General features: G+C 31.5%; 1 protein-coding gene across 1 annotated transcript; it reads left to right on the top strand.

Moving 5' to 3' along the window:
• The first annotated feature begins 269 nt into the window (after nucleotides 1–269).
• On the top strand, nucleotides 270–24,801 carry LOC108917495. The gene is made up of 4 exons (XM_018724126.2): nucleotides 270–447; nucleotides 14,066–14,526; nucleotides 15,206–16,744; nucleotides 24,023–24,801. Exons 1-4 carry the CDS (start codon nucleotides 433–435, stop codon nucleotides 24,147–24,149), a joined length of 2,142 nt encoding a protein of 713 aa, XP_018579642.1. The 5' UTR covers nucleotides 270–432; the 3' UTR covers nucleotides 24,150–24,801.
• The last annotated feature ends 1,426 nt before the right edge of the window (nucleotides 24,802–26,227 follow it).

Raw genomic sequence — 26,227 nt, forward strand, 5'->3', positions numbered from 1 at the left:
TCAAAATTGCGAAATTCTGATTCTTGATTGACCTAGTCACTTGTCAGTTCCTGAGCTACGCCCCGAAGAAAAGAATTCCAATCATGTACTAAGTATGATAAAAAAAAGTCAAATAAAAAACGAGTTATTCCAACGGGCAGTGGTAAGGAAAGCAAATAGCATCTCCAGAGAGAATGTGGGTCGGTAGAGCCTGCGAACAGGTGGAAAGTGGAGAGAATGAAGCAGTTTGCCGATGCCGGGCGGGTTTGGGTTTCATTGAGTGATATCGACTGGCGAGTAGACGGTGAACCCACCTGTAGCGAACCGCTCGTGCTGAGTAACTGAAGGCGCGTGAGCCTTGCCGGTGTTGGTGCGTAGTTGATGTGTTAAGGATAACGTCGTCCTAGTGCCCGAAGGCGTCTTGATTTTTTTGCCGCAGACTTTGAAGCGAAAATGTGGCCCGTAAAGGTTAGTACAAAAATGTTCGCCTACTCGTACCTATTATTTCAAAAATGTTATTTGTTAATTATTTAATTTTGATATTATTTGATGTTTTTTTTGCCATTTCCCAAGGAAAAAAAATCCCAAAATGATGGAACATAAATAATTTTTTTCCAGTTCAGATTTTAAAAAATCGCCCTTCTAAAGTCGAATTCAGCGATATAAGGTTAGCTATACCTACTTTTTTATCAAAAAAATATCAAAAATTGTCTTCTATGTCTACTACGACTATTTCAAATACTCATAGTCTCTTCTGTACAGGCTGGTTCATTTTCGGTGGAATTTCAGGGTATTTCAGAAACTACTAAAGATATGATAAATCTGACACCACGTTCTCGAGCTCGATTTTCATGGCAAACTCAATTGTCAAATTAGGAACTTGCTATCTTCATTTGTTTCTGAGTTACAGGGCGTTTCTCGTTATTGTGACACTTCTGAATATGTCTGTTTCTCAACTGTTAAATAAGGTAGAATTAAAGAGAAAACTGTTCAAGACTAATTCTTTGGCGTAGAATTGAATGCCGGTATTAGATTTTTAGTAGGTCTTAAGATTCCAAAATTATCACCCAAAGTAATATTTTTTTAAATGAAAATCATAGCTGGTCATGACCTAAAAAAATTTAGATTTTGTTTGCTTTTACAAAACTCATATCTAATATGAAGTTTATTTAAAATATATATTATAGATAAGAAAAGACAGAGTTTTCCAATTTTTATTCCACTTCAACTCAAGTTACAATATTAAACGTAAATTAAACAATAGGTACCTAGGTACATCATCATCTAAATGTTCAAATTGCCGTCCCTCAACTGTCACACATTTCGCGCATTTTCTGACAATGCTTCGGGTAACATTCATTAAATGTACCTATATTAGAAATATTATTAAAAGATTTTTCAACATCGTCGAAGTTCCTCGATAGAGTAAAAAGTCCAACGGACTCAACTCACGTAACCTAGATGGCCATCTGATCGGTCCGTTTATTCCTATCCACCTATCTCCTAAAATTTCGTTAGTATTATATTATCATACGAGTATATGTTGTGTATTTAAAATAAACGTCATATTTTTACATCAGATATGAGTTTTGTACAAGTAGGAATAAATTTTTCCTAATCTTACTGAGTAGGTACGAAATGCCTGCTGGTGATACCTATCTGATTCCAACAAAATGGTGCCTTCACATTTTCGCCTCGATGTAAGAAATTACCTTAAACGAAGTTTTCCCAAATCGATGGAACGGTAGAAGAGAACCGCTTAAATGGCCACCACGCTCCCCTGACTTAATCTCACTAGATTTTTTTGTGGGGTTATCTAAACAGCAAAATGTATGTGAACAGACCAGACACTATCGAAGGATTGAAAAATCGTATCGTGTGCAATGATCGCTTTGAACATTTGATGTAATAAAATAAAAAGTAGTAGGTACCTACTAAATTATTAATGACAAAAAAAGTAGGTATAACCTTATTATCGCTGAATCGTCTTTAGAAGGGCTAAAAAATTGCTTTATTCTCATAATTATTTTAAATGCAATTTATTATAAATCCAATTTGTGTTTAAAATTCCACATATGTACTACATTTTACCTCTGTACGCGCTACTGTTTACATGTTTTTTAGAGACGGTCTCTGATTTACGACCAAGCTAGCCAGGTTAGTATTTGACGTATAACCGACCACTTCGTACACTCGATGCACCTGGGCGACTACAGCTGCTACTATTTTAGATTTTAGATTTTACTGTTAGATTTTACAATTTCATTTTAAATTTGAAATGGTTCATCTTACGCGTCCTAAAAATGATGATACAATTTTCCTTTGATAAAAGACCGACAATTTTTTGCTTTACTTTGATCGAATACGATCCTACTATATTTACTAATTGACTTGTATCATCGATATTTTTAAATTTCAACTAGAAAAAAAATATGAATTTTGTTCCATCAATTTGGGACACAGTGTATAAAAACAAGACAACAGTATAAGGCAACATTTAATTTATTTTGTTTTTAGTGTACCAAAAACCCCAGATAGATAAAAAAGTTTCAAAATTTGAAATATCTAATTTGTTTTGAATTTTAATCGCGAAACTTCAGAAATATATAGAGGAGATAAAATTAATGGCATTTTACTGAACAAACTTATTTTTGAAATTCCGTTTTTGAGACACAGGGCGTTAAATTTTTCAGGGTAAAAGCTTTATCTCTAAATATCTTCGGAACAAATGAACATGTTGATATTTTGTGTTTACGATACAATACACGAATAAAATGGCATTCAACGTGAACAAACTCAAATCAGCTTCGTAAAAACGAGGTAGGTACTCTGTTTACATTTTCCTCAAAAATTATGGAACCCCACTGGAAAATTTAGTTTTTTCACCTTACTTGCTATTTTATTACTGTACTGTGTACACAATATTTTCATTTGTTCACAAGATATTGGGAACTATTATCTTTTTCGACGACTGTATTTTTAAAATGGTGGAGTTTTGAAAGCAACTTTGTATAGCAAAATGCAATTTATTTTACGTGCTCTAGGCTTCTTGAATTTGGGACCGTCTGTATATACATCAGTCAGTTAAAAAAATAACCGAACATTATTTTTAGCACAAAACCGATGCATTGACAATGCCGAGTGTACTTGGATTGTCATGGTATGATGAGTTGTCTCGCCACAACAAATATAATATTTGATCCTTAAGAAGGTAAAATCCGCTTATTGTGCTGGCTGGTGCGTACTAAACGACATGATATATATTCATTACACACTATAACCTTGCGATTTCATTTTTTCAAGAAGCAAATTAATTAGCACTTATTTATATTCATTATCGCCTATCATGCGTTTGGAGAGTAATCTTTCATAGGGAAAAATTATTAAGAACTAGACTTTCTCCGGAGTTAAATTTAATAACGTTGAATGAGTTATAAATAATTTATAAATATCAAATGCATTAATTAACGCTTGTGTTAATTGCAAATAAAATTAATAGTTTCAAATGGTTAATGAAAGCTTATAAACGTAGGAACGAATTCAATACACTCATTGAAAATATACTGTTTCAAAATATACACTGAGAAAATTGTTGAAAGTTATAGAACTTCTTCGAGGTCATGTTTTTTCCAAAATTCGAAGGATTTTCTACATAACTTGGCAACCCTGCACTAAAATGTTAAACTGTTTATATTGCCACATATAGAATTTTCTCAGAAATCCATATGTTTAAAAATATACAGGGTGTTCCATTTAAAAAATTTAATATTTAGCGTGTCCCGTTTTTACTCATCACCCTGTATGTATCAAATTAATTTTGTAGTTTAGGTTTATTGATTCTGTATAACTTTTATATAAACTTTTTTTCTGTATTATGACTAACAACGAAGTTATTTTACTTTCTCACACTAATGGCCCACCCTGTATATGAAATTTGCTAAAAGGACTGTCGAAATATCCGGAAGGCATTTACAATACCTTAGAAAAAAACAGGAAAAAAGCAATTAGGTATAGAGCATTATTTCATTTTTGCTTATCGTATAGATTCCATAAGGAGATATAAACTCTTGACTTATTGTTAATTCATAATTAGTTTGATTTCCATTACCAATAATTATAACCATGTTAGAAAAATACTGAATATAGCGTATCATTGGCTTAGAACTCTTGACTTCTTGTTAATTCATAATTAGTTTGATTTCCATTACCAATAATTATAACCATGTTAGAAAAATACTGAATAGAATGTACATCATTTAGAACAAGATACCGTTTTCCCCGTACACCTACAAAAAGCTAACTTCTTCACTTATTTACTTTTTATTTTATAACGAAAATGACCTATTTGTTTTTACTATACCGATCTGGTACAATTTAGCAATTTGTGAAAATGATACCTACTGTAAGATAATGTCGATTAATGGTTTTTAAACTGAAAGTTGAAGTGTCAATAAACGTTACTAAAAAAATAATTTGATCACCATCACCAAATATCAAAACTTACCTATAAATTTGTAGCTTTATAGACATAGGTTTAGCTTCATCATCCAACACTCCTGCAATAATTAAAAATGGATAAAGGCGCAAAATATTCATCTTTCCAAGGTCCAAAAAAATTAATACCTTTTTATTCGCTCCTTATCTTAAGAATTTGCTTGTTCCACTAGTCTGGATTATCCCACATTCGTCTTCAAGGACTAAAATTTTCATATAGATATCTATTAGTGATAGTTATGGCGATGAATAAATAAAGATTTATTATTACGTAAAACGGTACACATATTTATAGAAAAAATATTTCCAAGTGTTACATTCCTCCTACAAAATCACTTCCTGAAATATTTAATTTATTGTAAGCTACTTTACAATTTAAATTCAATTCAATGAAGAAGCAAAACTATTTATGTGAGATTTATTTATTTATTTAAATAAATTTACTGTTTAAATTTTCATGCATATGTTAATTTGAAACAGGATAATTTTGTTAATTTATTTTATATTTATTTATTAATGTAATACATAGTCTCTAATGTAGGTCAAGTGTAAAATGAACTTTTCCATATATTCTCATTAATGGATATTCATCTTTAATCAGTCTCTGTGGAGTTAAAAATACCTTTTTTGTCAACGAAATATGCTACATGTTTAATATTACATTTTATTACACATATACAATATTTTCCAAGTAAAGCTTTGCCACAAGTTGATAAGAAATATAAAAATTACATATCTGTTGAATGTATGTAAATACTTTTAGAAAATATAAATTTTTACTGTATCACTTTCACTCGTTTCTTGTCATTAACATGAACACAACAACATATTCGTTTTGCTAGAAACAGGTTGTCTAAAATATTTAATATCTTATTGGAAAATCCAGTGACGTACATATTTCTCTTCAAAATAATCTCATAGGGACGCTACTGCTGGTACGATTAAGTTTTAGTTTAGACCAAAACATGCCTTCTAATAACTTATTTCTGTGAAAAATAAATGAAAGAATGAAATCAACTCATTTATGAAATACATATATCTACAGGAATTAAAAAAAAATACCTTGTACCTCAGAATCGCGGCTTTCTTCATCTTTTCTCAATTAATAATAATTTGATCAAATAAAAAACTACTTATTTTATTTTTAAAGGTTTGAGGTTTTAGTTTTGCGTGTTTTGCGAATAATTTTAAAACAAAGGTAGAAACATACCTGATGATGCGATCTATAACGGATCCTATCCAGATTGTGATTGACATAAATCTGATAATTATTGTTCACTTTATTTTATGTTGATGATCCGCACGCCTTTGGTGCGCGGCCAATTATGACAGCTCTACTAATAAACTATAAGCAAATATTGCGTAAACTGCAGCGAATTTATAGAAAGTTGCTGTACTTTTTATTTCTCTGTACAACAAATAAATATTGTGTTTCGGCGAAAATCTCTTTCATGTGGTCCATAAACATGCCAGTCTACAAAACAACAAGTTTAAAGGTCAAACCCATATTTAAGCAATTTATAGCTGCCAGATATTTAGAAGTATATTTCACGAACTACTAAAATTTTATTGGAACTATTGTTGTAGATGACATTACCATCCATTAATAGACCAGTTAATCACTATTGATATGAAAAAAACATCCCAGTTGGATTTATTCGATACTCCGTTTTTGTTAATAATTTCCGGCACGCCTCTGGTCGAGGTAAAACGTCCACTGAATATTTAAAATTCCTAATTAATGTAAGTCTGGTAAGCACTGCATTCCGAATATTAAACACGAAAGTAAAAATTTCCCAAATCGGGTCATCCGATAAGTGATGTGTAAAAAATGAATGAATTTGAAGATGCTAACTGTTTTTTAATAACAAAATTATAAAGACATAAAGAGCGCCGCATGATAATACTGTAATTTGTAATTCGTAAACATGAAATTAAGTATTCGCTGACGGTAACCTACATTGTATTTAGAGCGACATGTGCAGCGCTTCGTGCGTTGTGCCATCATTAAATTTATTTTGTAATAGGAAACACTTTATTAGTGTGTGAGCACTCAAACTGTTGTGTCTCTGGCTAATTTATTTACTGTTATGTGCACCGTCTAAGAAAAAGTATTCCGCCAAATTGGGATCTTGTTAAATAGAAATTAATCAAGTCAAGAACAAGATCATTTACTATATTTTGTCCGATCTTCAGTGTATATGGGACATATCTACCTTATGTATCTGACAAATGAGATTATAGCTAATGAGTACGAATCCAATTATATATGTTTTGTTTTTTACAGATAAGTCCAGTTAATCACTAACTCTCAGCGTTTAGTTGCGAAAATGTATGGGTCACTCACAATACCAAATTCATTAATTCAATTTATCCTTGAAAACATTGTCAACTCGCACAGTATGTGTATTTTCCGAGAGAATTTTAACTTTAAAAATATATTGGACGACGAAGATCAGTTGCATTCTTTAAACAATTATTGACAATTTTTCACTTTGTATAATACAAAGAAAACCGAATTATTTTATACATTCTACGATTAAATTTAAGATACAAATAAAATGCTTAAGTATATGAAAACGTTTTGTTTGTATGAGCCTCTGAAAGTTTTTTTATTCAGACGCGGATATCTTCGAGAACAATGAACAACAATGAAATTTGGACCATAAAAACCGACAATTTTTTTTCAAGGAAACAAGTGCTCTTTATGGTGTAAGGTTTAAGGCAAAATTAAGGAGGTATATCGGGGTCCAAGGGAAGTGAGGAGCGCAGGGGGGGGGTCCTATGCTTCTCTTATGGGACTAAAATCCGCTGCCAATTTGGAAAAATTAAATTCTATTGAAAATATTTGCGATAAACATTATCTATATAGCAAAGAAATCTACTCATATGGACATAGCATACATATTGACTAATTAACAACATAAAAATATCGTATTTAAATAGTTTTAAATTATATTTAATGAACGCATAAAGACTATGTAGATGTGGCAACAGCGCTAGTAATTGACTGGCAGTTGTACACACTGCGAACCTACAGACCTCGAACATCGGAGATATTGCGCGTCAAATCCAGGTAAAGATTGTAAGCGTTCAAAAATGTATTGTGTGTAAACTATTTACAATATAATTATTATATAGTAAATATATCGTATTATCCTCGTGAAGATTTGTATCCTTTATTTAAAATTCGTAAATCATGTGAACTGGTAAAACAACGAGAATTATGTTAATTTAGTTCTAAAGAAATGAAATGACACTCGCGCATCTCTCGTCCAAGTCAAAGAAAATGTTGGATGCACTTTTGAAGGTTCTGTGATAGAAATTACATTATTACTCACTGTTCGTGTTTTAATCTCTATTTTAGTAATGTTACAAAAGTTTTGCAACTATAACTATTTTTTTGAATATAAAGTTTGCTGAGAAATATTTATGTTCCTTTGTTATTCCGTACAAATGCTTTTATCTCAAGTAGGTATTACTAATAATATTAATCAAGTAAAGAAAACTTTATGTAACCCTAAATATTGCTGGGTAATGATTACGATGTTTTTATAAACCATTAAATATATTAAAAGGAATTATCAACTGTATTTTTTATTCCAATAAATATATCACAGCTTCCTAGTCTTTTTTAATTAATCTTGTTTTTTAAAAACATTACAAAAAGTCATCTGTTGTGGATAATTTATTGTTGATAACAATGTACATGGGATTTAGGGAAAATGTATATGTTTGAAATCAATTTCGTTTTTATCGAGTCTTTCAAATGTATTCCCTCCTTGCTGTCAGCTGATTGCGACGTTACCACATTAATCCTCAAGTCAGACAGAAATTGGTTTCTGTTTCTAATTAATACAGCTGTACTATGTTCAAAACTTACATTAGTTTTACTTCAAAAATAAGATAATACTGTGTACTATCTATGGAAAAGTTTTGTTTCACAATTTCTACATTTTTTTCTCAGTTATGGGCAAAAAAAGAGCCGCACCGTCCATCTTCGCCATATAAACCTATGTTAAAATGAACAACTTTCAACAACAATATCTCAAAATTTCAAAAAAATATGACGCACAGAGGGAGCACTGGGTAATACGCTATATACATTTCATGTACATCTGTGCATTTGAGTAAACCCGATATACCTCCTTAAGTACCTTTAAATCAATTTTTCTCTTCCTCTTGTCGTATTTTTCTAAGTTTGTTTCTATTTTTTGTTTAATTTTTTATGTCTCTTTTCTTACCTCGTTCTGTTGTCTTCACATAACTCATTGCTCTTCATGCTTTCTACAGTTTTGGTGTTAATTCTTAACGTTTGTAAAAATATATAGACTTTATTGAAAATAACTAAAATAAAACCATTATGTAATTAGGAGCACTCGACTGAAGTTACTGCCCATTATATTTTTTTACAGCTATGTTACTATTCCTAAAAAGGTTACAAGAATTCTCAGTGTAGATGATTAAGCCTACTTACCTACAAATTAATTTATTCATTGTGTATTTAACATCGTCTTCATTGGTAAGAACAGATGCCTTGCATCTTTTCCATAATAGTCAAGACCTTACCGTTTTGTTCTTTACAAAAAAGTATTTTTAAGAGTCCTCTTATTCAATTTAAGATTGACACGTGCTTTTTGATATTTCAATTCTTTCAAATGACACATTTTAAAAGACAAGAAAACAAAATAATGGCCTTTAACTCTTCAAGAGGAAATAATCTGAAGAATTCGGATTGAATAATCCTACACAACAGTAGCTGTCACCTTGGAGATATAAGTAGAAATATTGATTACATCTCACCCACTAGACAAACAAATAAAAATATGACACAATACGTGATAATAGCGTTACGTGTACTCTAAGTCACTTCGTTAATGGCAGCTTGACATTCCACGATTAATACAAGACCCATACCTTCTAACGATTTACTGACAATATAATAAACGAGGAAAATAAATACTACGTTGATGAGTCACGACAAGGTCTGGATATTTACTGTGTTAGGTTAAAAAAAACAAAGGTGAACATTCTTGACCTGAAAGTGATACTTAATTTATAGAATGAAGCTGTAATCCATTCATTATGGCTTTTACAGTAAAGATTTTTATTCTTCCTTTTCAAATCGAGGTCAAAGGCGTTGACAATCGTAGAAATATTATAATGTGTCTATTAAATGCAGCTTTTTTTATTAGGTTATTAATGTTTGTCCATAATCATGTGTAGCAGGATTATATAACATCTTCAGCATGATTCAATGATTAAAATGTATTTATACACATATTTGTTGCTCTACTGAAGCTTTACACATTAGAAAATAATAAGTCTTATCTTTGAAAATTTCGTATTATCCTTTTGCTATCATTGTAGGTTGTAAATACAGGATGTTCCACCTAAGAGGGGATTCTTCTGTAACACACTGCAACTGTAAAATTTTTAATAAAAGTTGCCTGCATTTTACAGTAACAGAGTTACAAAAGAATCCCTCTTAGGTTGAACACCCTGTATATAGATTAGATATACCATTCTTTACCAGTAGGATCATCCACAGGTTTATAGTGGTTCTTCCATTTTCTTTAGAACTTTATTCTACTGATTAGACTGATTACTACCAATTTTTAATACTCTGAATTAAATATTGTATTATGTAATAACTAATAAACAAATTGGAAACAAATTCCAAACCTACGCAACATCAAATTTGTCACGAATGAGAGTTATTAATTAATTGCACGTATTTGTTACGTAACATTCGCGAAATACGAATTTGGTTTGAGCAACTATTGATATATAAATGAAAAAAACTTTTTAAATTCTTCGGTCAATCATTTGTCATTTTAATACGCAAAATGTTTGTCTTCTGTTTGTCTTACCGTAAAACTCTTAGTTTTCTTACTGTAGTTTGAGTAAACGGGTATTCTAAAAATTAACAATAAATTTGGAAATACATTGCTAATATAACTTATGTAATTTTTCTATGCGATCTAGAATAAAAAAATGTTTAGTCAGGAATGTAATATTTTTTTAAATCACATTTTTAAATTTCGTCCTCCCTAAGAGTTCCCTACACGTCCGAAGACAATCGGAAAAGTAAACTATTCGGAGAATGTTACATTCAATGATTTCTTTCTCCAAATTAAGCAGAAATATCTTTTCACGAAGCTTTGTATTGCTAACTTCAATGTTTCAAAAAGTTATTTTTTAATTACCCTTTTGTCATTGTGAATTAGAATCGATTTTAGAAATATGCAAAAATGTCACAAACAAGTACAATGATGTAAAATGAGGTATTTTCAAATGACTAACAATAAAATATGTCAAAACTTTCTCAAAAACTTAATTACTCCAATTTTTTTTGTAATGTCCATTACTGACCTCAAATTTTTAATTTTTTTTCTAAATACTTCCAGTTTTTTGCTATTTCCTTCTCTGATCATTAAAACATAAATCATATATACCTTCTGTTTAAAGTAACACCTGTTAATGAATTTTTCTCGAAAAGGAAAGTGCCATTAAAATCAGCTCAGTTAAATGACTAAATCGTGAAGAGAGTGAACATAATTGCTCGGTCAAGGCCCCATAAAAACGTTTTAGTGTACTTCTTTACGGTCCATGAACATGATACTGAGAAGAAATTATCTTACTTTGTTTCACTGTTAGCTCTAGATGTAACTGTACTCGTATAGCTAAATAAGTAACGTGTGGCATCTACTTTCACTTTCTTAGGATTGACTCAGGAAAGGAAATTGGCTGTTCTCTCGATAAAATGAACATATTACTTCGGTTAGAAGTCAATTTCAACCTAACTGTTTTAATATTTTTATTGAATTAAGTACTTAAAATAAGTATTGCAAACATAATGAACAAATGTTAAGACTTTTAACTTTTAAAACATATAAAAAACACATTCTTGCTTTTATTCTATTCGTTATCAAATACCCTCTGAGAGTTGAACAAATTTTACTCCCGTTTTCTTACTATAATGAAAAGAATCAATCAGGAAAATTTGTTGCAATGTCGTTGTCTTGTGACTGTATTGAATAAGTGTACAAAAGTTTTTTTTTTATTCCTTTTTTGTGAAGATATATTCGTGTCTGTAAAAACCTTAGCGCATTGAAAAGCATGAAGAATAGTAAATCTTATTTTCTCTTTGAAACTGTTGAGCTGTTTGTAGTCATGGGAAAAACAAGTTGACAGAGGTGAAAGTAGGTGATGAGTCGCTGTGGCATTGACTCCCTATAAACTTTCCTTAGAATTCAACCTCTTAAGGTGTAATAGTAATAATGGTCGCATTATCAATAGAACTGTTATGTTGTTTACTAATTAAACATGTCAGTTGCATATATCAGTCAATGTAACATGTATTATTATATTGAGTATAATCTATTGTAGACCCATGTAACAAGATCATCTAAGGACCGAACTTAAAGGATGTAAATATCGCGGTTATTAAAATAGTTTTATTGATAAGGCTTAATCTTAATACCTGCAAATGTGAGTTAAAGGGAATATCACACTTTCAAACACACCCTGTATATTTACCTTTATTAGCTTTTAAATAAATTGATTTTCATTAATAGTAAAGTTTTTCTTTCAAAATGTGTGATGATTGGGTACATAGAAAATATCTTCGTTAATACTCCTCTCCAATGCACTGTATTCGCAGACGAAGAAAATTGTCTGTTTATTTCGTTTTATATGAACCAATATTTTGAGTGTCAACTTTCAAATTTACAAATCAAATCAAATTAGAACACTTAACTTATACAGGGTGATTTCACTTTAAATACGGAAACTAAAAAAAACACACCGCAGAAATGAGACAACCCCCAAATCCAAAGCCAAAGGGCTGTGCGGAAGGGGGCTGCACTTTAACACCCTGTATATCAAGTCCCACAGAAAAAAAAGGCTTATAGAGCAAACTCTACTTATTTTTTGGTAATGAATCTAGTCCTGTAGTTTCTGTATTTAAAGTGAAATCACCCTATATAACGAATACCCATGTTTCATATTACAAAATATTAGCTTTAAGATACGTTTCTGCAAACATTACGGTTTATGTTTACTTACATATAACTGAAAATTATTTGCGTCCGTTTTAAGAAATAATTTTGTCACTCTCCTCAATTCCCATGTACAGTCAAACTTTCTACAAACTTAGGTAAAGGAGACTTTTTTCGTTGCGCTAAATGACAAATAGTTGCACCACGAAAAGCCTACAAAACGGACTTGCAGGTTATTAAGCGGAAAAAGACATGAAGATGATCAATTACTGTGAAGTATTGAATATTATCAAAAGTAAACTGTGATCATATCACTAATGGCATAGCTATGGGAAGTGGTGACCTCATTTTTCTGAAAAAAAAAACGCATAAATTAGCAAGTCACTGTTTTTTTTTATTTTTTACGCATATTTTAGGTTCTTCTTTAATACTAACCAACTCTGTATCTCATAAATTAAACTTACTTTCCAAATAACTTATGGAATTTACCTTTCCCGTAATATATTGCTTCTTTTATTTAACCTTAAAACAAATTTATCACATTTATTTAACTGTTATTCGTTTTGTCTTGGAAATTTAGTCAATGATTTACATATGGGAACGAACAAAAAAATTATTTTTTTAGATCATGTACCCTTCATTTCACCATGCTCACTTTCATATGGCATAAATCGGTAAGCATTATACGTTATGCTAATTTTGAGCAACTTTTTCGCACTAGTTAATTTCTAAGTCAGCCACATGACAAATATGTATGATCCGGTAGAATCTCAACATTTAGGTCGATGATTTACATAAGAGAGTATACCACCCAACAATTTTTTGTACAATTTCAATAACATACGTAGTTCTAATTTTGCAACATTTGCAAAACTGAATCAAATGGTAACTTTGCGCTTAAATTGAAGAAAATAAATAATTACCATATGTTTTTAGACATTTATAATTTACTTGAAAGAGATTTTTGAGGTGCAAATAGAAGAGAAAGAAAAATTAAGGAAATATATTTTAGATACAAATGCTTTAAATTTTTATAAAGATAACAAGCTATATAATTTCATTAATACATGCATCTCAATGTAGCCTACTGTATTTCACCGAAATGCTTGTCTAAATAATGTTTGTTAAATCCAAAAGTCCTTACCCATCTTTAGAACAAGCATAAAAATAGACAGCCATATATTTTAGGAATACATTTTGGTGTATTATTTAAATTAAATCCATTACATACTCGTATGTGGCATTGAAATTGTGGCTAGGAATCCTTAAGGTGTGAATATAAAATTGTTTATTGTTAGATGACGCCATATCTGAACCCAGAGTGGCACCTGCTAGCCACAGACCTAGCATTAATGTATAACTAACTATAAAACAAATAATAAAGTTGTAGAGATATATAAAAAATCGTTTAATTCCTAAATTACAAAAATACATATAAAATAAATATCAGATAAGCTTTTTCCTTAAGTAAAATAATATTTTTTTGTCAAACAAATAGTTTTACTATTTACCTATTTCCTGCTTCCTAGAAACATATAATAAAACAATGGAACATAATCCTTATATAAAATATTTTCTTATTTTTGCAGGTGCTCGTGTTACTATGTGTCCTGACTGCAGGTCAAGCTTCTGACCCGAACAAGAAACCCCCAGTAACAGTCACCAGAACGGAACTGAAAGTATCCAGAAGTTTGAACCCTGAGGAGACCCAGACATTAAACGTTATGACTAGAGATGGTAGCGTAGCCCAGCTTATTGTAAAACGAAGGGATTCTAAAGCTAGAACACCTTCCCAAAACTACCAAGGCACATCTACCCCTCCTCAGAGTTATAATAGTGTTAGGTATGGTGAGGAATTCACTTACCACAACCTGGATAATAACAATTATGCTAGCCAGAATCCTAGGGCTGTATTCACGAACTGGATACCGTTGTCTCCTACATATTATGAACCTAAGCTGATAAGGCTGGATTCGATTGCAGTGGTCAGAAATGATAGTAGCATCAAACCTATTTCGAATAGCTTGGGAAATGTTATTGACACTGATAGGTAGGTGTTATCTAAAAATATACTAACATCTAATTTAGCGATAATTGTTTTACCACGACTTAACATTTCTAATTAGGTTCTTCAATTGCTTTGTCTTTCTAACCCTTTTGCAAAGCTGGATCAAAGTTCTTTAAAATTCTCCAAGACTCTTTAGAGATGGCCAACAATCCTTATACCCATAAAATACAACCAAAATAAAAGTAAATTATATCAGTTTGTTTACAGAAGTTAGGTATACTGTTTTGTCTTTATATTTGCTCATAGTGTAAATGTCCTTCACATAAAATATGTCAATTAACATGTTTTATTCATCTACATAACTTATTTCCTAAAAACAATATAACTCGCAAGCAAGTAAACAAAATTAATGCTTCATAAATTCAAGTGCCATTGTAGAATGGGCACTTAACCGCATTCTATTTATATTGTACAAGTAGACAGAAAGTAATAGCAGTAGTAAGTTAATAGAAGTTCGTGTAGGTCAAGGTAGAAGATCTGTTGATAAATGGCCATAAAATATCATCGCATCAAACATGAAATTGGTAAACGAAATGGCATATAGGGTAATTCGAGAACATCTACTCCTCCTTCTAAAAATCACAATATATTATATGTTGTGGTAAAATTATAAAAAACTAAACTCTTAAATTATTAAGTTATTAATGAAATAAACTTTTAGGATTCCTCACGTGGTCCCAAAACCAGTAACAGTTCGTTCGGATGAAGTGTTCGTGAAGAACGTCAAGGACCAAAAACGAGGACGATCAGTGATGCACATAGATGACGACGGCATCCCAGTCATACACGGAGTCAGAGTACCCGATGACCCATCCGACACCAAAACCTGGAGGAACGCTAGAGTGATAAACGGAAAACTAGTGCCATACGAGGAGGGTTACAAGCCTCCTCCAGCAGTACCAGTTGGTGAACTGGTGTATGCAAGTAGAACAGTGAAGACTAATAATGATAATAGTAAGTCTGTAGGTCCTTTCACAAAGGAAGATAACTTTAAGAAACCAGAAACAATACAAAAACCCTTAGGACCTTTTACTGTTAGGGATAATATCGATGAGGGAAAACCTAACCAAGAAAAACGTGAAGAAGATAAACGCTTTGTAAAGATTACCAGTGCATCAGGGATTGGTCCATTTACTAAAGCTGATAATTCCAGAGCTGTTGATACTAAATTGATAGATTACATCAAAGAAATAAATGCTCAAGAATCTAAAAAAGATTACTTTAATAGGAGAATGTATAGGTCGTACGAACAACAGGACAACAACCAGCAATTTCAACGAAGAATGCTGTACTACCCTGGCGAACAAAATTATCCAGACTCTGCCCTTTATAGTCCGCCAAGTAACAAACTAAGTCCAGTTAATTTCAATGAAGGTGTTAGGACACCAGTACTTCAATACGCACACCCGGAACTAGGTGTTCAACCTGCAAAGGCAACTCCTGAAGAAGACTTAGCAAGGGATTCTTACAAAGAGAAAAAATCTCAGCCTTATGAAGACAATAAAGACAACAGTGGGAAAAGGTCGCAGTACTACAACAACATAAACAGCGTCGACTACTACAGGAAGGACGTTATGAATTACCCTTACAACACCTACTACATAAAGAAGACTACACCCGACCAACCATTCTGGATGAAAATCACTGAAAGCATAAAAGACAACGTACAAAGTGGATTCGAAAGGATGCACCAACTAACTCGTCCAGTGTTTGATCCTATAATGGAAGCCACGCAGAAAATTTCGCACAATTTAGGTCTCAGTAAAGGCGTGCAGCGAGCACAAGATAAAGTTGGTCTGATAACCCCCGCTGGCACTTCCGTCATACTTCCAGCGTTAGGTCTTGTAGCGGGAGGTGCCGCTCTAGGTCTAGGAGCTGCAGCTGTTGGTAGATTTTTGAATCCCGTAGATATGAGGTCACTGCAAGGGGTCAATCCTAATGATATCGTATTTATTATGGAGGAACCTGGCAAAAATCCTGAAGAGGAGCACAAAAGGTTCAGGAGGAGTATAGAACATGAATATTACATGCAAGGGTTGGCAGGTCGGGTTGAGAAAGACGCCAGTTTGAGGATGTTGACTGCTCCACAATTCTGGTCAGACACACCTTGTTCCAAGAGGATATTTTGTGAGGTCATGATACGGCAGAATCCAGATGAAGTGCTGTTGATGGAGAAAAGGATGGACTCTCTTATGTCAACGTAAGTCTAACTATTACACATGTAATTATTTTAAGTCGTAGTGCATAGTAAACAACTTTATTGCTGAAATAATAATAGCCTTTGAAGACAACAATGATTTAATTTCTTAGACATTGATTTTTTATCGAAGTGGTTGATTACTTGAGTCACCACATAATATGTCGATAAATATTTAATTAAAAAATATTTTTTTAGAAATGTTACGCATTAGCGGTTTGATTAAATAAAAACAATGTTACAAGAAATCCCGCATATGGAACTGTCTTTATTTCACAAATGATTCAATTTTTACGTTAATGGAGGTCATTGGCAAATGAATGTCATGAAAGATTATAGTTGCGCTACGCGTTTAGGTTCCATTAGAACTCAAAAAAATGTTTGTCATTCATCATCGATGTGGTTCTCATCTGCGTAACTGTTGCGTAATCAAATGGGTAGATCTACCCACTGATGCACTTGACGGAAACGCACAACCGCTTCAGGGGCAAACGACTGAAGGAAGTAGAAAGTAGTTTTTGTGTCTTAAAGAGTCACGGTTAAGCACCGCGAAGTGGGTCAGAGAAAGCATAACTTCTGAGAGCACCCGAGCAGTCTAGTAGATGCTGCCCAGTGGCGTACAGTCGCTTTATAAAAGTGCAAATGTAACTGTTACATGAAACAAATTCTTGATCAAACTTGTCTTTTATAACTGTTATTGTCCATTAAGTACAGGTCTTTTCTAAATAGAAGGCGTTTCATTATGAATGGAAAATGTTGTTCCTTTTTAATTTAAAACGGAGAAAACACACTGCGTTGTGATATCTAAAGATCAAATTCCCAACCACTTCAAGTATGTAGTTATGTATATGTTTAGCAATGTAAAAAGATTTTTTTGATTTTTAGATCACCCTGTATATTGTGAAATCTTCATAGTACGTCTAAATAAATAAAGAACGTTATTTCGTCTTTTGAATATCTGCAGTATGACACTTTTTGACACGGAAACTCATTTATTTAACTGTACCTAGAAGAACTGTTAGAAAAGAAAATTAATGTATTTTTCATGTTAACAGGAACTTAGATATGTTTTAAAACCATGTTTACTTGATATGTGGTATCTGCTTCCGGGGTCTGGATTCCCTTCACGCGACTATTCATTTTGTTTACAATTTTTGTTTGTAAACACAAACGCAAGTTAGTAAAAACTAAATAAGCCTAATAAACAATATCGATTAGTTCAACGTATAGCAACTAATTTATATTCACTAAACATTTAAAATGTTTGTCTCTTATTCAAAATTTGTTAATTATGTCAATTCACTGTACTGTTATATTATAGACAAGTTTAGGAAATTTAGCTTTGTACGCTACTGAAATTAGTCTGTTCCTAGTGCGTCACACCTAAATTATCTGATAGATGGAATTGTTGCTTGCAAATTGTTAATAATTTGTCAGGGATAATAGATGTGGAATCAACAATGAAATATTAATTCCCAAGATTAAATAATTTTGGTATGTTACATATCAGTTTGATGTGGCAATGTCTCGATGTGTTGTAATAAATAGTCCAGGAATTATATGATGAAAAAGGAGGTCAGGTGAAATAGTTTTATAGAATTTTAGTTAATTTTTTAAACACTTGACAGTGTTTATGATTTTGAGATGCTCTTCCTAAATATCAACTTTGCGACCTCAATTTTTTTACAGAAAAGCTGTCATTTTGAAAAATCAACAAAAATGAGCTTTTCGTAATTTTTTATTTTCAGCATAATTTGCGGTAAAAATACTTATATAATACATTAAAATAAACTAAATTTCCAACAAATTATGTCGCGAGAAATTATTCAAAAACTATTAATTCAATAAATTTTAAATTTCCATAATAATTACTTTTTTCACAATCATTAACGATTTTTATATCAAGTAGTCTTTATTGAGTTCCAATGTTTTTTTTCCTGTAGTTAACTTCATTCACTAGAAATAACATTTATATTTGTTTAAAATTTATTACTTATTTACATTAGAAAAAGGGAAAGAAATTAAAAATAAATATTTAATTGGTATTGGCCTCGTTTTATTATTTGTTAATTGTAGGTCAAAACACAGCCCCACAAAAGAATATATGTGCATCGGACTAGACCACTAGATCCTTATGTTTTCGAGGTCGCTAAGTCCGAATCCGAGGTCCGTTTGACCTTGCCAGGTTAAAGGTTATTTCAAGGTCAAACCAAGAAAAATCCCCTACAGTGGAGGCAACCATGGTTTTTATGTTTTTGGGGTCGTCAAGTCCGTATCCAAGAAACTTGTCAGGTCAGATTCAAGTTCATTTTAAGGTCAAATCGAGAAAAAAATCATTATATCGGGTTAATCATTCTATACATATCCTTTCGGAGCAGTTGTCATTGTTTCCAGTATTCTTCATGAGCAGGATTGTAAAAGCTCTATTAGAACCATCATAGAAATTAGGCTTTTACTTAAAGGATTGATGATTAAAATTTGATGATTTTAATGGAGTTAGGCTTGTCAGTAAAGATATTTTATGTCCATTAATGCAGAGATATTCGGGCGGACGAGTTATAAAAAAATGTATCATTAATGGAATGTGAATATTCATCTTTCACCATAGAATACGAAGCGAATATTACTATATTGTTGACATGTACCTACCATATAACGCATTCAACTGTCTATCAAAATTCTTCCTCAACTTCAAGCACGGCAACTATCGAGCACTTTTCTTACCGCGAAGGATGAAAGTGTTAGTAATCAATAATGCTGTATAAAATTATAGTGTCGGATTTTCAAATGTCACTGAAAAAGATCATGTTAATGTGAAGATTCGTGTATGTTGAGAGTCTTTTGGTGCGTTTAGAAGTTAATCAGTTTAACCTCAAAATGACATTGATGTTGACCCAGTAGAGAAAAAAGGAACCCAATTTGGACTCAGTGACCCGAAAAAACATTTAATTACTGTGGTTGCCCCGGCTATACTGAATTTTTCTCAGTTTGACCTTGGATGACCTTATAATGACCTTGAACCTAACCTAACAATGTTAAACACACCTCGAACCCAGCGACCCCAAAAACATATAATACCCATGGTTGCCATAGGGAATTTTTCTTGGTTTGACCTTTAACCTGACCTGACAAGGTCAAACGGACCTCGGATTCGGACTCAGCGACCTCGAAAACAAGGATATAGTGGTCTAGTCCGATGCAACGAATTTTGTATATGTATTTGATATGATTATTTTGCCGTTTGGTATCAAATCTTTACTATGCATATGCAAATTGTTAGATAGTAACTTCAGAGACAGTTTGAGGTTAAATCTTTTATTTATTGAGCATAAAGAAGTTCCTAAGCAGTCCGTAATTTGCATTGAGTGCAGTAATTATGACTATTTTAATTATCATACAATATTGTAATCAATAATAATTAATTATTAACCTTATTTAATGAAAACAGTATATATAAATATTTAATCAGATGAAAATATTAATGCTAAGTACGTTTGATAATGTTGTAATACTTTTATTTTTATATTTAACGCTTACAAAAATTCCTGTGAAACAAAAATATGCGGAATTGTATCGCATTTAGCGCCTCAAAATACTACGAAAATGATATATTTGGACTAAAATTGAGAAATATATCAGCTTTGACCCATATTTAGGCTAGTTTTCACCCAAATAAAGGATTTTCTGAGAAATATCGAAGTTATTAGGTAAATATTACCAATGGTTCAGCACACCAAAATACCACGAAAATGATATATTGAATTGAAATTTGTTTTTATTATTTACATCCAATAACTAATCGATTCCACACCAAACGGAACCTCTACCATCCTTCTTAGTCAGAATCAAGGTCGATTAGAGGTCAGATTGAGAAAAAGTGCGTTAAATCAAAGGCTCTCGTAGTTCAGGCTTTTTGGGCCGTTGAGTCTGAATCGGAGGTTATTTTAAGGTTGTTTCAAGGTCAAATTGAGAAAACGCCGAGCAGTCAAGTCCAACCACCTATTATACAGGATTATGGGGTCGCTGGGTTAAAATCCGAGGTTAGTTTGTCTGTACCAGGTCATTTAAAGGTCGTCTCAAGGTCATTTCAATGTCAATTTGAAAAAACCGAGCAATTAAGTCTAACCGCCTGTTATTTTTGTTTTTGGGACAGCTGAGTTCAATTCCGAGGTCAGTTTGTCTACATCAGGTCATTTGGGGGTTATTTAAAGGTGAAATCAAGAAAAAAAACGAGAAATCGATTACCGTTTTTCAAGTCTTTGAGTTTGAATCCAAGGTCCATTATCAAATCAGGTTTAAGGTCATTCCAAGTTTGATTTGAGAAAAACGACGTTTTCTGGAGGGTCGATTTTGGACCTGCCTGTATTTCACCGAATCTTGTTGGAAACTAAAGTTGGAAAAAAACTGACCATATTAACCTATATAAACTTCACAAATACTCATATATCCTCATACCAACCCATATTACCTCGAATTCATCCATATTCCTCCATAAAACATTGTATTCTCTCATACTAACCAATTCTATCCCATAACCATTTTACCATATACACGCATATTACTACGTATAAACATGTGGTCGGACTTGAATCGATTAGTTATCGAACACAAATAATAAAAAAAATATTTCTTTTATTTGGTCATGAATTTGTCATGACCAAGTCATGAATTTTAACTACTACAGGATCGTGTTCAATGCATCGAATTCCTTCGTAGATGATATGTGGGTCTCTTAGGCTTGGACTTTTTTTTGTGCGACTGTGTAATTTACTGCCACCTAAAAGACTCCTAGATACATTTAGAGATAAGCAGAGAATTAAAATTCCTATGATAATTCAAAAATGCTTTTAAGCGATTTGAGAAATCCAAATTATATAACTACTTGCGATATAAATATTAGTAAATGAGCCAATGAAAAACAAATCGCCCGGAGATGAAACAGGTGCGTACTCGAATAACTCGCGTCTGTCTTGCGGAAGAAATTCGGCAATTTCCTGCCGGGTGTAATAAAAAGTTTGCGCGCCGTAAGCCGCCAACCTGTTGAAGATGAGTTTGGAATGCTGACTCTGCGCTGTTGGATCTTACTTTCACCATAAACGTGCGTGTTCGTGCCACCAGATGCTCCTCACGGGGTTCATTGTACGCCAATTTCACTCACCCCGTTAATATTTTTGTTGATAAGAAAATGTTTCATTCGGAAACAAACGCGTATCAGCTATAGCATTGTACGTCAATTTCGCTCACTTGGTTAAAAGTTTTGTTGACAAGAAAGTGTTCCCATATCAGCTATACCAAATATCATCAAATTCTAGAAATTTAATGACTGACGCAAATTAAACTGCGTGATGGAAATGATATTAGAAAACAAGTTATTGTCACAAAATGTGTTCGTCTGTTGAAAGTATGAACCCTTTGTAGGGTTTTCCTCTATAAATTCTGCAACAGCTTTATTAAGAGCTATGACATCTCTCTGATAGACAACACTTTCGCGAGAAACATATTATTTCCAATAGTCCCAGTTAAGAAGTCTTTGAGATTCAGATCTGGCGATCTAGCTAGTCACAGCTGGTATTCAAGTTGGTAGCTTAAAAAATCTAAAAAGCAACCTATTAAAGTTGTAACATGAAGTTAGGAAACATCCTGTATAACGTTACGTCTGTGGGTATGCTAAAAAATTTACTTTAAAGTGTTTCAGTTATAGTAGATATACAATTATATTAAAAATTCTTTAAACTTTGAGCTTGTATAAATTATTACCTAAAGTGTTTCAGATCAGCGAAATGAACATTTTTTTAGGCGGACAGCATCGAGTAGAAATTGTTTATTCAATTCCGACAATAGTAAAAATTCAGATACTAGTTTGTAATATTCTTTGTATCGTCAGAGTTTTGAAATAAACACAATCATTAAATTCACACAAACAACTTAAACTTTTTCTGTGAATGAATATTGTACATTTCTAACTTGGACACCGACATATATCAACAACAGGATATTTACAATAATTAATAGACTCGCGTTGTTTCCTGTTAAATTGGTCAGGCGCTTCATTCTATTTAGGTAATTTGTTTAACAAAGTGTCTATCGGTTTTAACCTCAAAATGTATGTTAGAAAAATTTCGTCATCTCATTAAGTGTCCAGAATCAAAATTTTATTTTTAAGGAGAAATTTTCTATTAAATTCAAAAATGCAATAATCAGTTAAATTATATTGCTTACCAATAGAAGTAGTTAAGATCACCTTAAATAATTTTATGTTTTTGCTATTTTTTTGTTGGTATAGATTTTGAGAAAACACAGATATTTCTCAATAACAAACCGTTCAAGTTAAATAAAAAAATGTCATGTATCCGCAATTACATTTGTTGTATCTCAAATAAAGAGTTTATTTATTATTAATATACTTGTTTCTTTCAGTAACAAAATTATTGCTTTAGATAACAAAGTATTTCGTTGAATTTTTAAAGCATAACCAATATATAGAGAAAAAGTGACTAATCTAATACCTACTATTATAGCATAAACAAGTTAGTATATAAATGAGCATATAAACAATTTAATTTAATATAAATTTCTATAGACACATCTCAGACATTTAAAGGAAAAAACTGAATACGTCAAATCATTTTATAGTCATATGAATTTTCATCAAATCAGTACAAAAGCCATAACAGATATACAGTGACCTTAACTTGATGTATTAATTTAGGTTAACTTCGCATAGTAATTTAATCTCGACACCATTTTCGCATAAAATAATGTGCGAAGATTAATAACGTGATCTTGATAACATATTTATCTCAAACCTTAAACTGTGGTGATATAGAAAGGAATATTTATGTTCCTCGATGTAGATAATATTTATAAAGTATAAATTATGCTGTTTACATATTTATATCGATGACAAATCTGGGACAGATTGAAACGGTGTCTATATTTTTGCAGTCTTTTTTTATTCTTATTAGATTATTGGGACTATGTAAAAATTTATTGATCTTTTTGTATCAGCATATCGATCATTTGAGTGTCATCCATATTTAAAACGTCTTAACTGATATTCCGATCACTTTTTACTATTTTGAGCATATGGTTCATTTTATGATATTCATTCAAATCAAACACTAAAGTCAGTAAAGATATGAATTGTGGTAATGGAAAATTTGCCCTTTAATTGTATTCTTATCGTGAGGAATATCTTAGAGGAATTATTTCTGACACAACAAAATATTATTTGTCTGCTTTATATTTACACTATTCATTTAGATACTTTTTCTCTTTTAGGGCACATCCTGATGTAGTTAATATGGTGTCCCACCACCTTCACGAAGTCATAGATGCCGTGAAAAATGGAGACTGCTTCAAATTTGTCTGTAATAAAAACATACCAATACCTCCGCCTGCAGCTTAAGGGAAACAATCCAAGGATATCGTCCAAGAGAATACTATTATTGATGATGCCAAATCCATGACAACTATAGTTTAGACTAGATATATTGGATCGTGGACCGTATTCTAATATTGTACAGTAGTTTCATATGAAACAAATCTATTGTTACCTAACTAACTTTATTGTACATAATTATTTAATATGCTTAGTTCGGACACCAAGAATCTGTGGATCAAATAGTGTATATGTATAAGTATACAAATGCTGAGTTGATCTAGGAAGGAAATAATCTAGCAAAGTTCTTAAACAAGTGTAATGTAATTCTTTAAAAGAAAAGTTACAAAATATTATTTTTCTCTATTTAACTCACACTGTTGCTATAACATTTTTTAAGAAAAAAATATGTTATATATTAAAATTGTGATAAAAAAGCTTCAAATCCACGGATTTACTGTTTAAATTATTAATTTAATATAAGTGATATAAACTGTATATAGATATGTCATATTTATCTACTGCATTCCTAATATTACACATAATTCATGCTCCCAATTTATAACATTGTAATAAAATGAGTAGAATTGCGTGAAACTTATCCTTTAAACAATCTTACCATCTGATAGTGCGTAATAAATTTGTTAAACATTTAAGTTGAATAAAAATTTAAGAGGAATAATTGTCTTCTTTATAAACTACAAATATTTGCGAGAAGTACACGCAAAAAAAAAATCTTGCTTCAAATGTACAACATTTGATTTTAAGGTATCGCAAGAAAATTATTTATTTATTTAAAAACTTTAAATTTCTACCCAGAAATATAATTTCTTACTTTAAAAATAGGCAGCATTTAAAACAAATATTTTTTACTTACGGTTAAACGAATTCTATTCTTAATTTTATTTTCTACATAGATTTTAAGAAACATGTTTTGTATTGTATATTAAATGTATCGTTTGTTTAATACAAAATTAAATAGTTTTGGTCAAATGACTGTATATACTTATTTTAAGAATATATTTGGATATAAATATTTCTCAGTAATAAAAATTATTATGTTTCAAACTCACAACACCTAGTAGTACAACAGCTAGGATCGTTCCTAGGTTTAACCAGTCATAGGTCGGTTTAGGACTTATTGATGGTCCTCATCATTATGTCGTTATAAGAACGATCCAGCCACTTTAGTGTTGTTACTCACAAGGAGATGTGTCCACACAGAACGTAAGTGGCGCCATCTAGCGTGCTACTTTCCACCTACGCTATTCTGTGACCTGCTACAATTTTCTTTCAAGAAAACATAAGTTTGATTATAATATGCTACATTTGTCTTGAATCATTCCTACATTAATACTAAATTTTAAATATATATCCATATTTTAAGTAACTGGTAGTTTTGAAACAAATATGTTTGCAGTTTATGATAAACTGTAAGAGATATTGTAGCTAAAGTCCGAGATAATAAATTTCACAACTCTAATAGATTTGAATTAAATTATATATATTTACAAATAATATAAATTTTAAGAAAAATTATAGATTACAGCAAATATTTCGCATAGTTTGACGAAATTATATACTTACATTTGAATAGAATAAAATAACATTTACGGCAAATAATTCGATTTAACTATTTGCTCATTTGATCAAAATACTTTTTTTTCAGTGAGTATGTGTTTATATAAACCTACTAGTTTTAGATACCTCTTTCATCGTGTTCATCACAGATGTATAGAAAATACTTCAATTCAGATTCGTTTTAGCATTGACTCTTGACTTTAACTATCAACTGGAGATACTTCGGGCAGTTATTTTTAGATAATATTTACATTTGAGGATCACACAGGGTTAAGTTAAAATATATACAGTGGCCAATTTACTGCAATCTCTACTAGTACAGAAAATGGTAAGATTTTTCAATTAGTGGAAAAGAAGATTGGTATATCGTTATTTTCAACACATGATAAAACTGTATTTTTCTTTTGCATAACTATTATTCCGAACTAGAATATCAAATTAGGATATATTGGAAACCGAATAATTACAATGTTTGTTAAAAAGGAAAATGTGGTGTATTCCACTCTATATTTGAATCCAATCAT

This window comes from Anoplophora glabripennis, unplaced genomic scaffold (genome assembly GCF_000390285.2).
Source record: "Anoplophora glabripennis isolate ALB-LARVAE unplaced genomic scaffold, Agla_2.0 scaffold4, whole genome shotgun sequence".
Lineage (NCBI taxonomy): Eukaryota > Metazoa > Arthropoda > Insecta > Coleoptera > Cerambycidae > Anoplophora > Anoplophora glabripennis.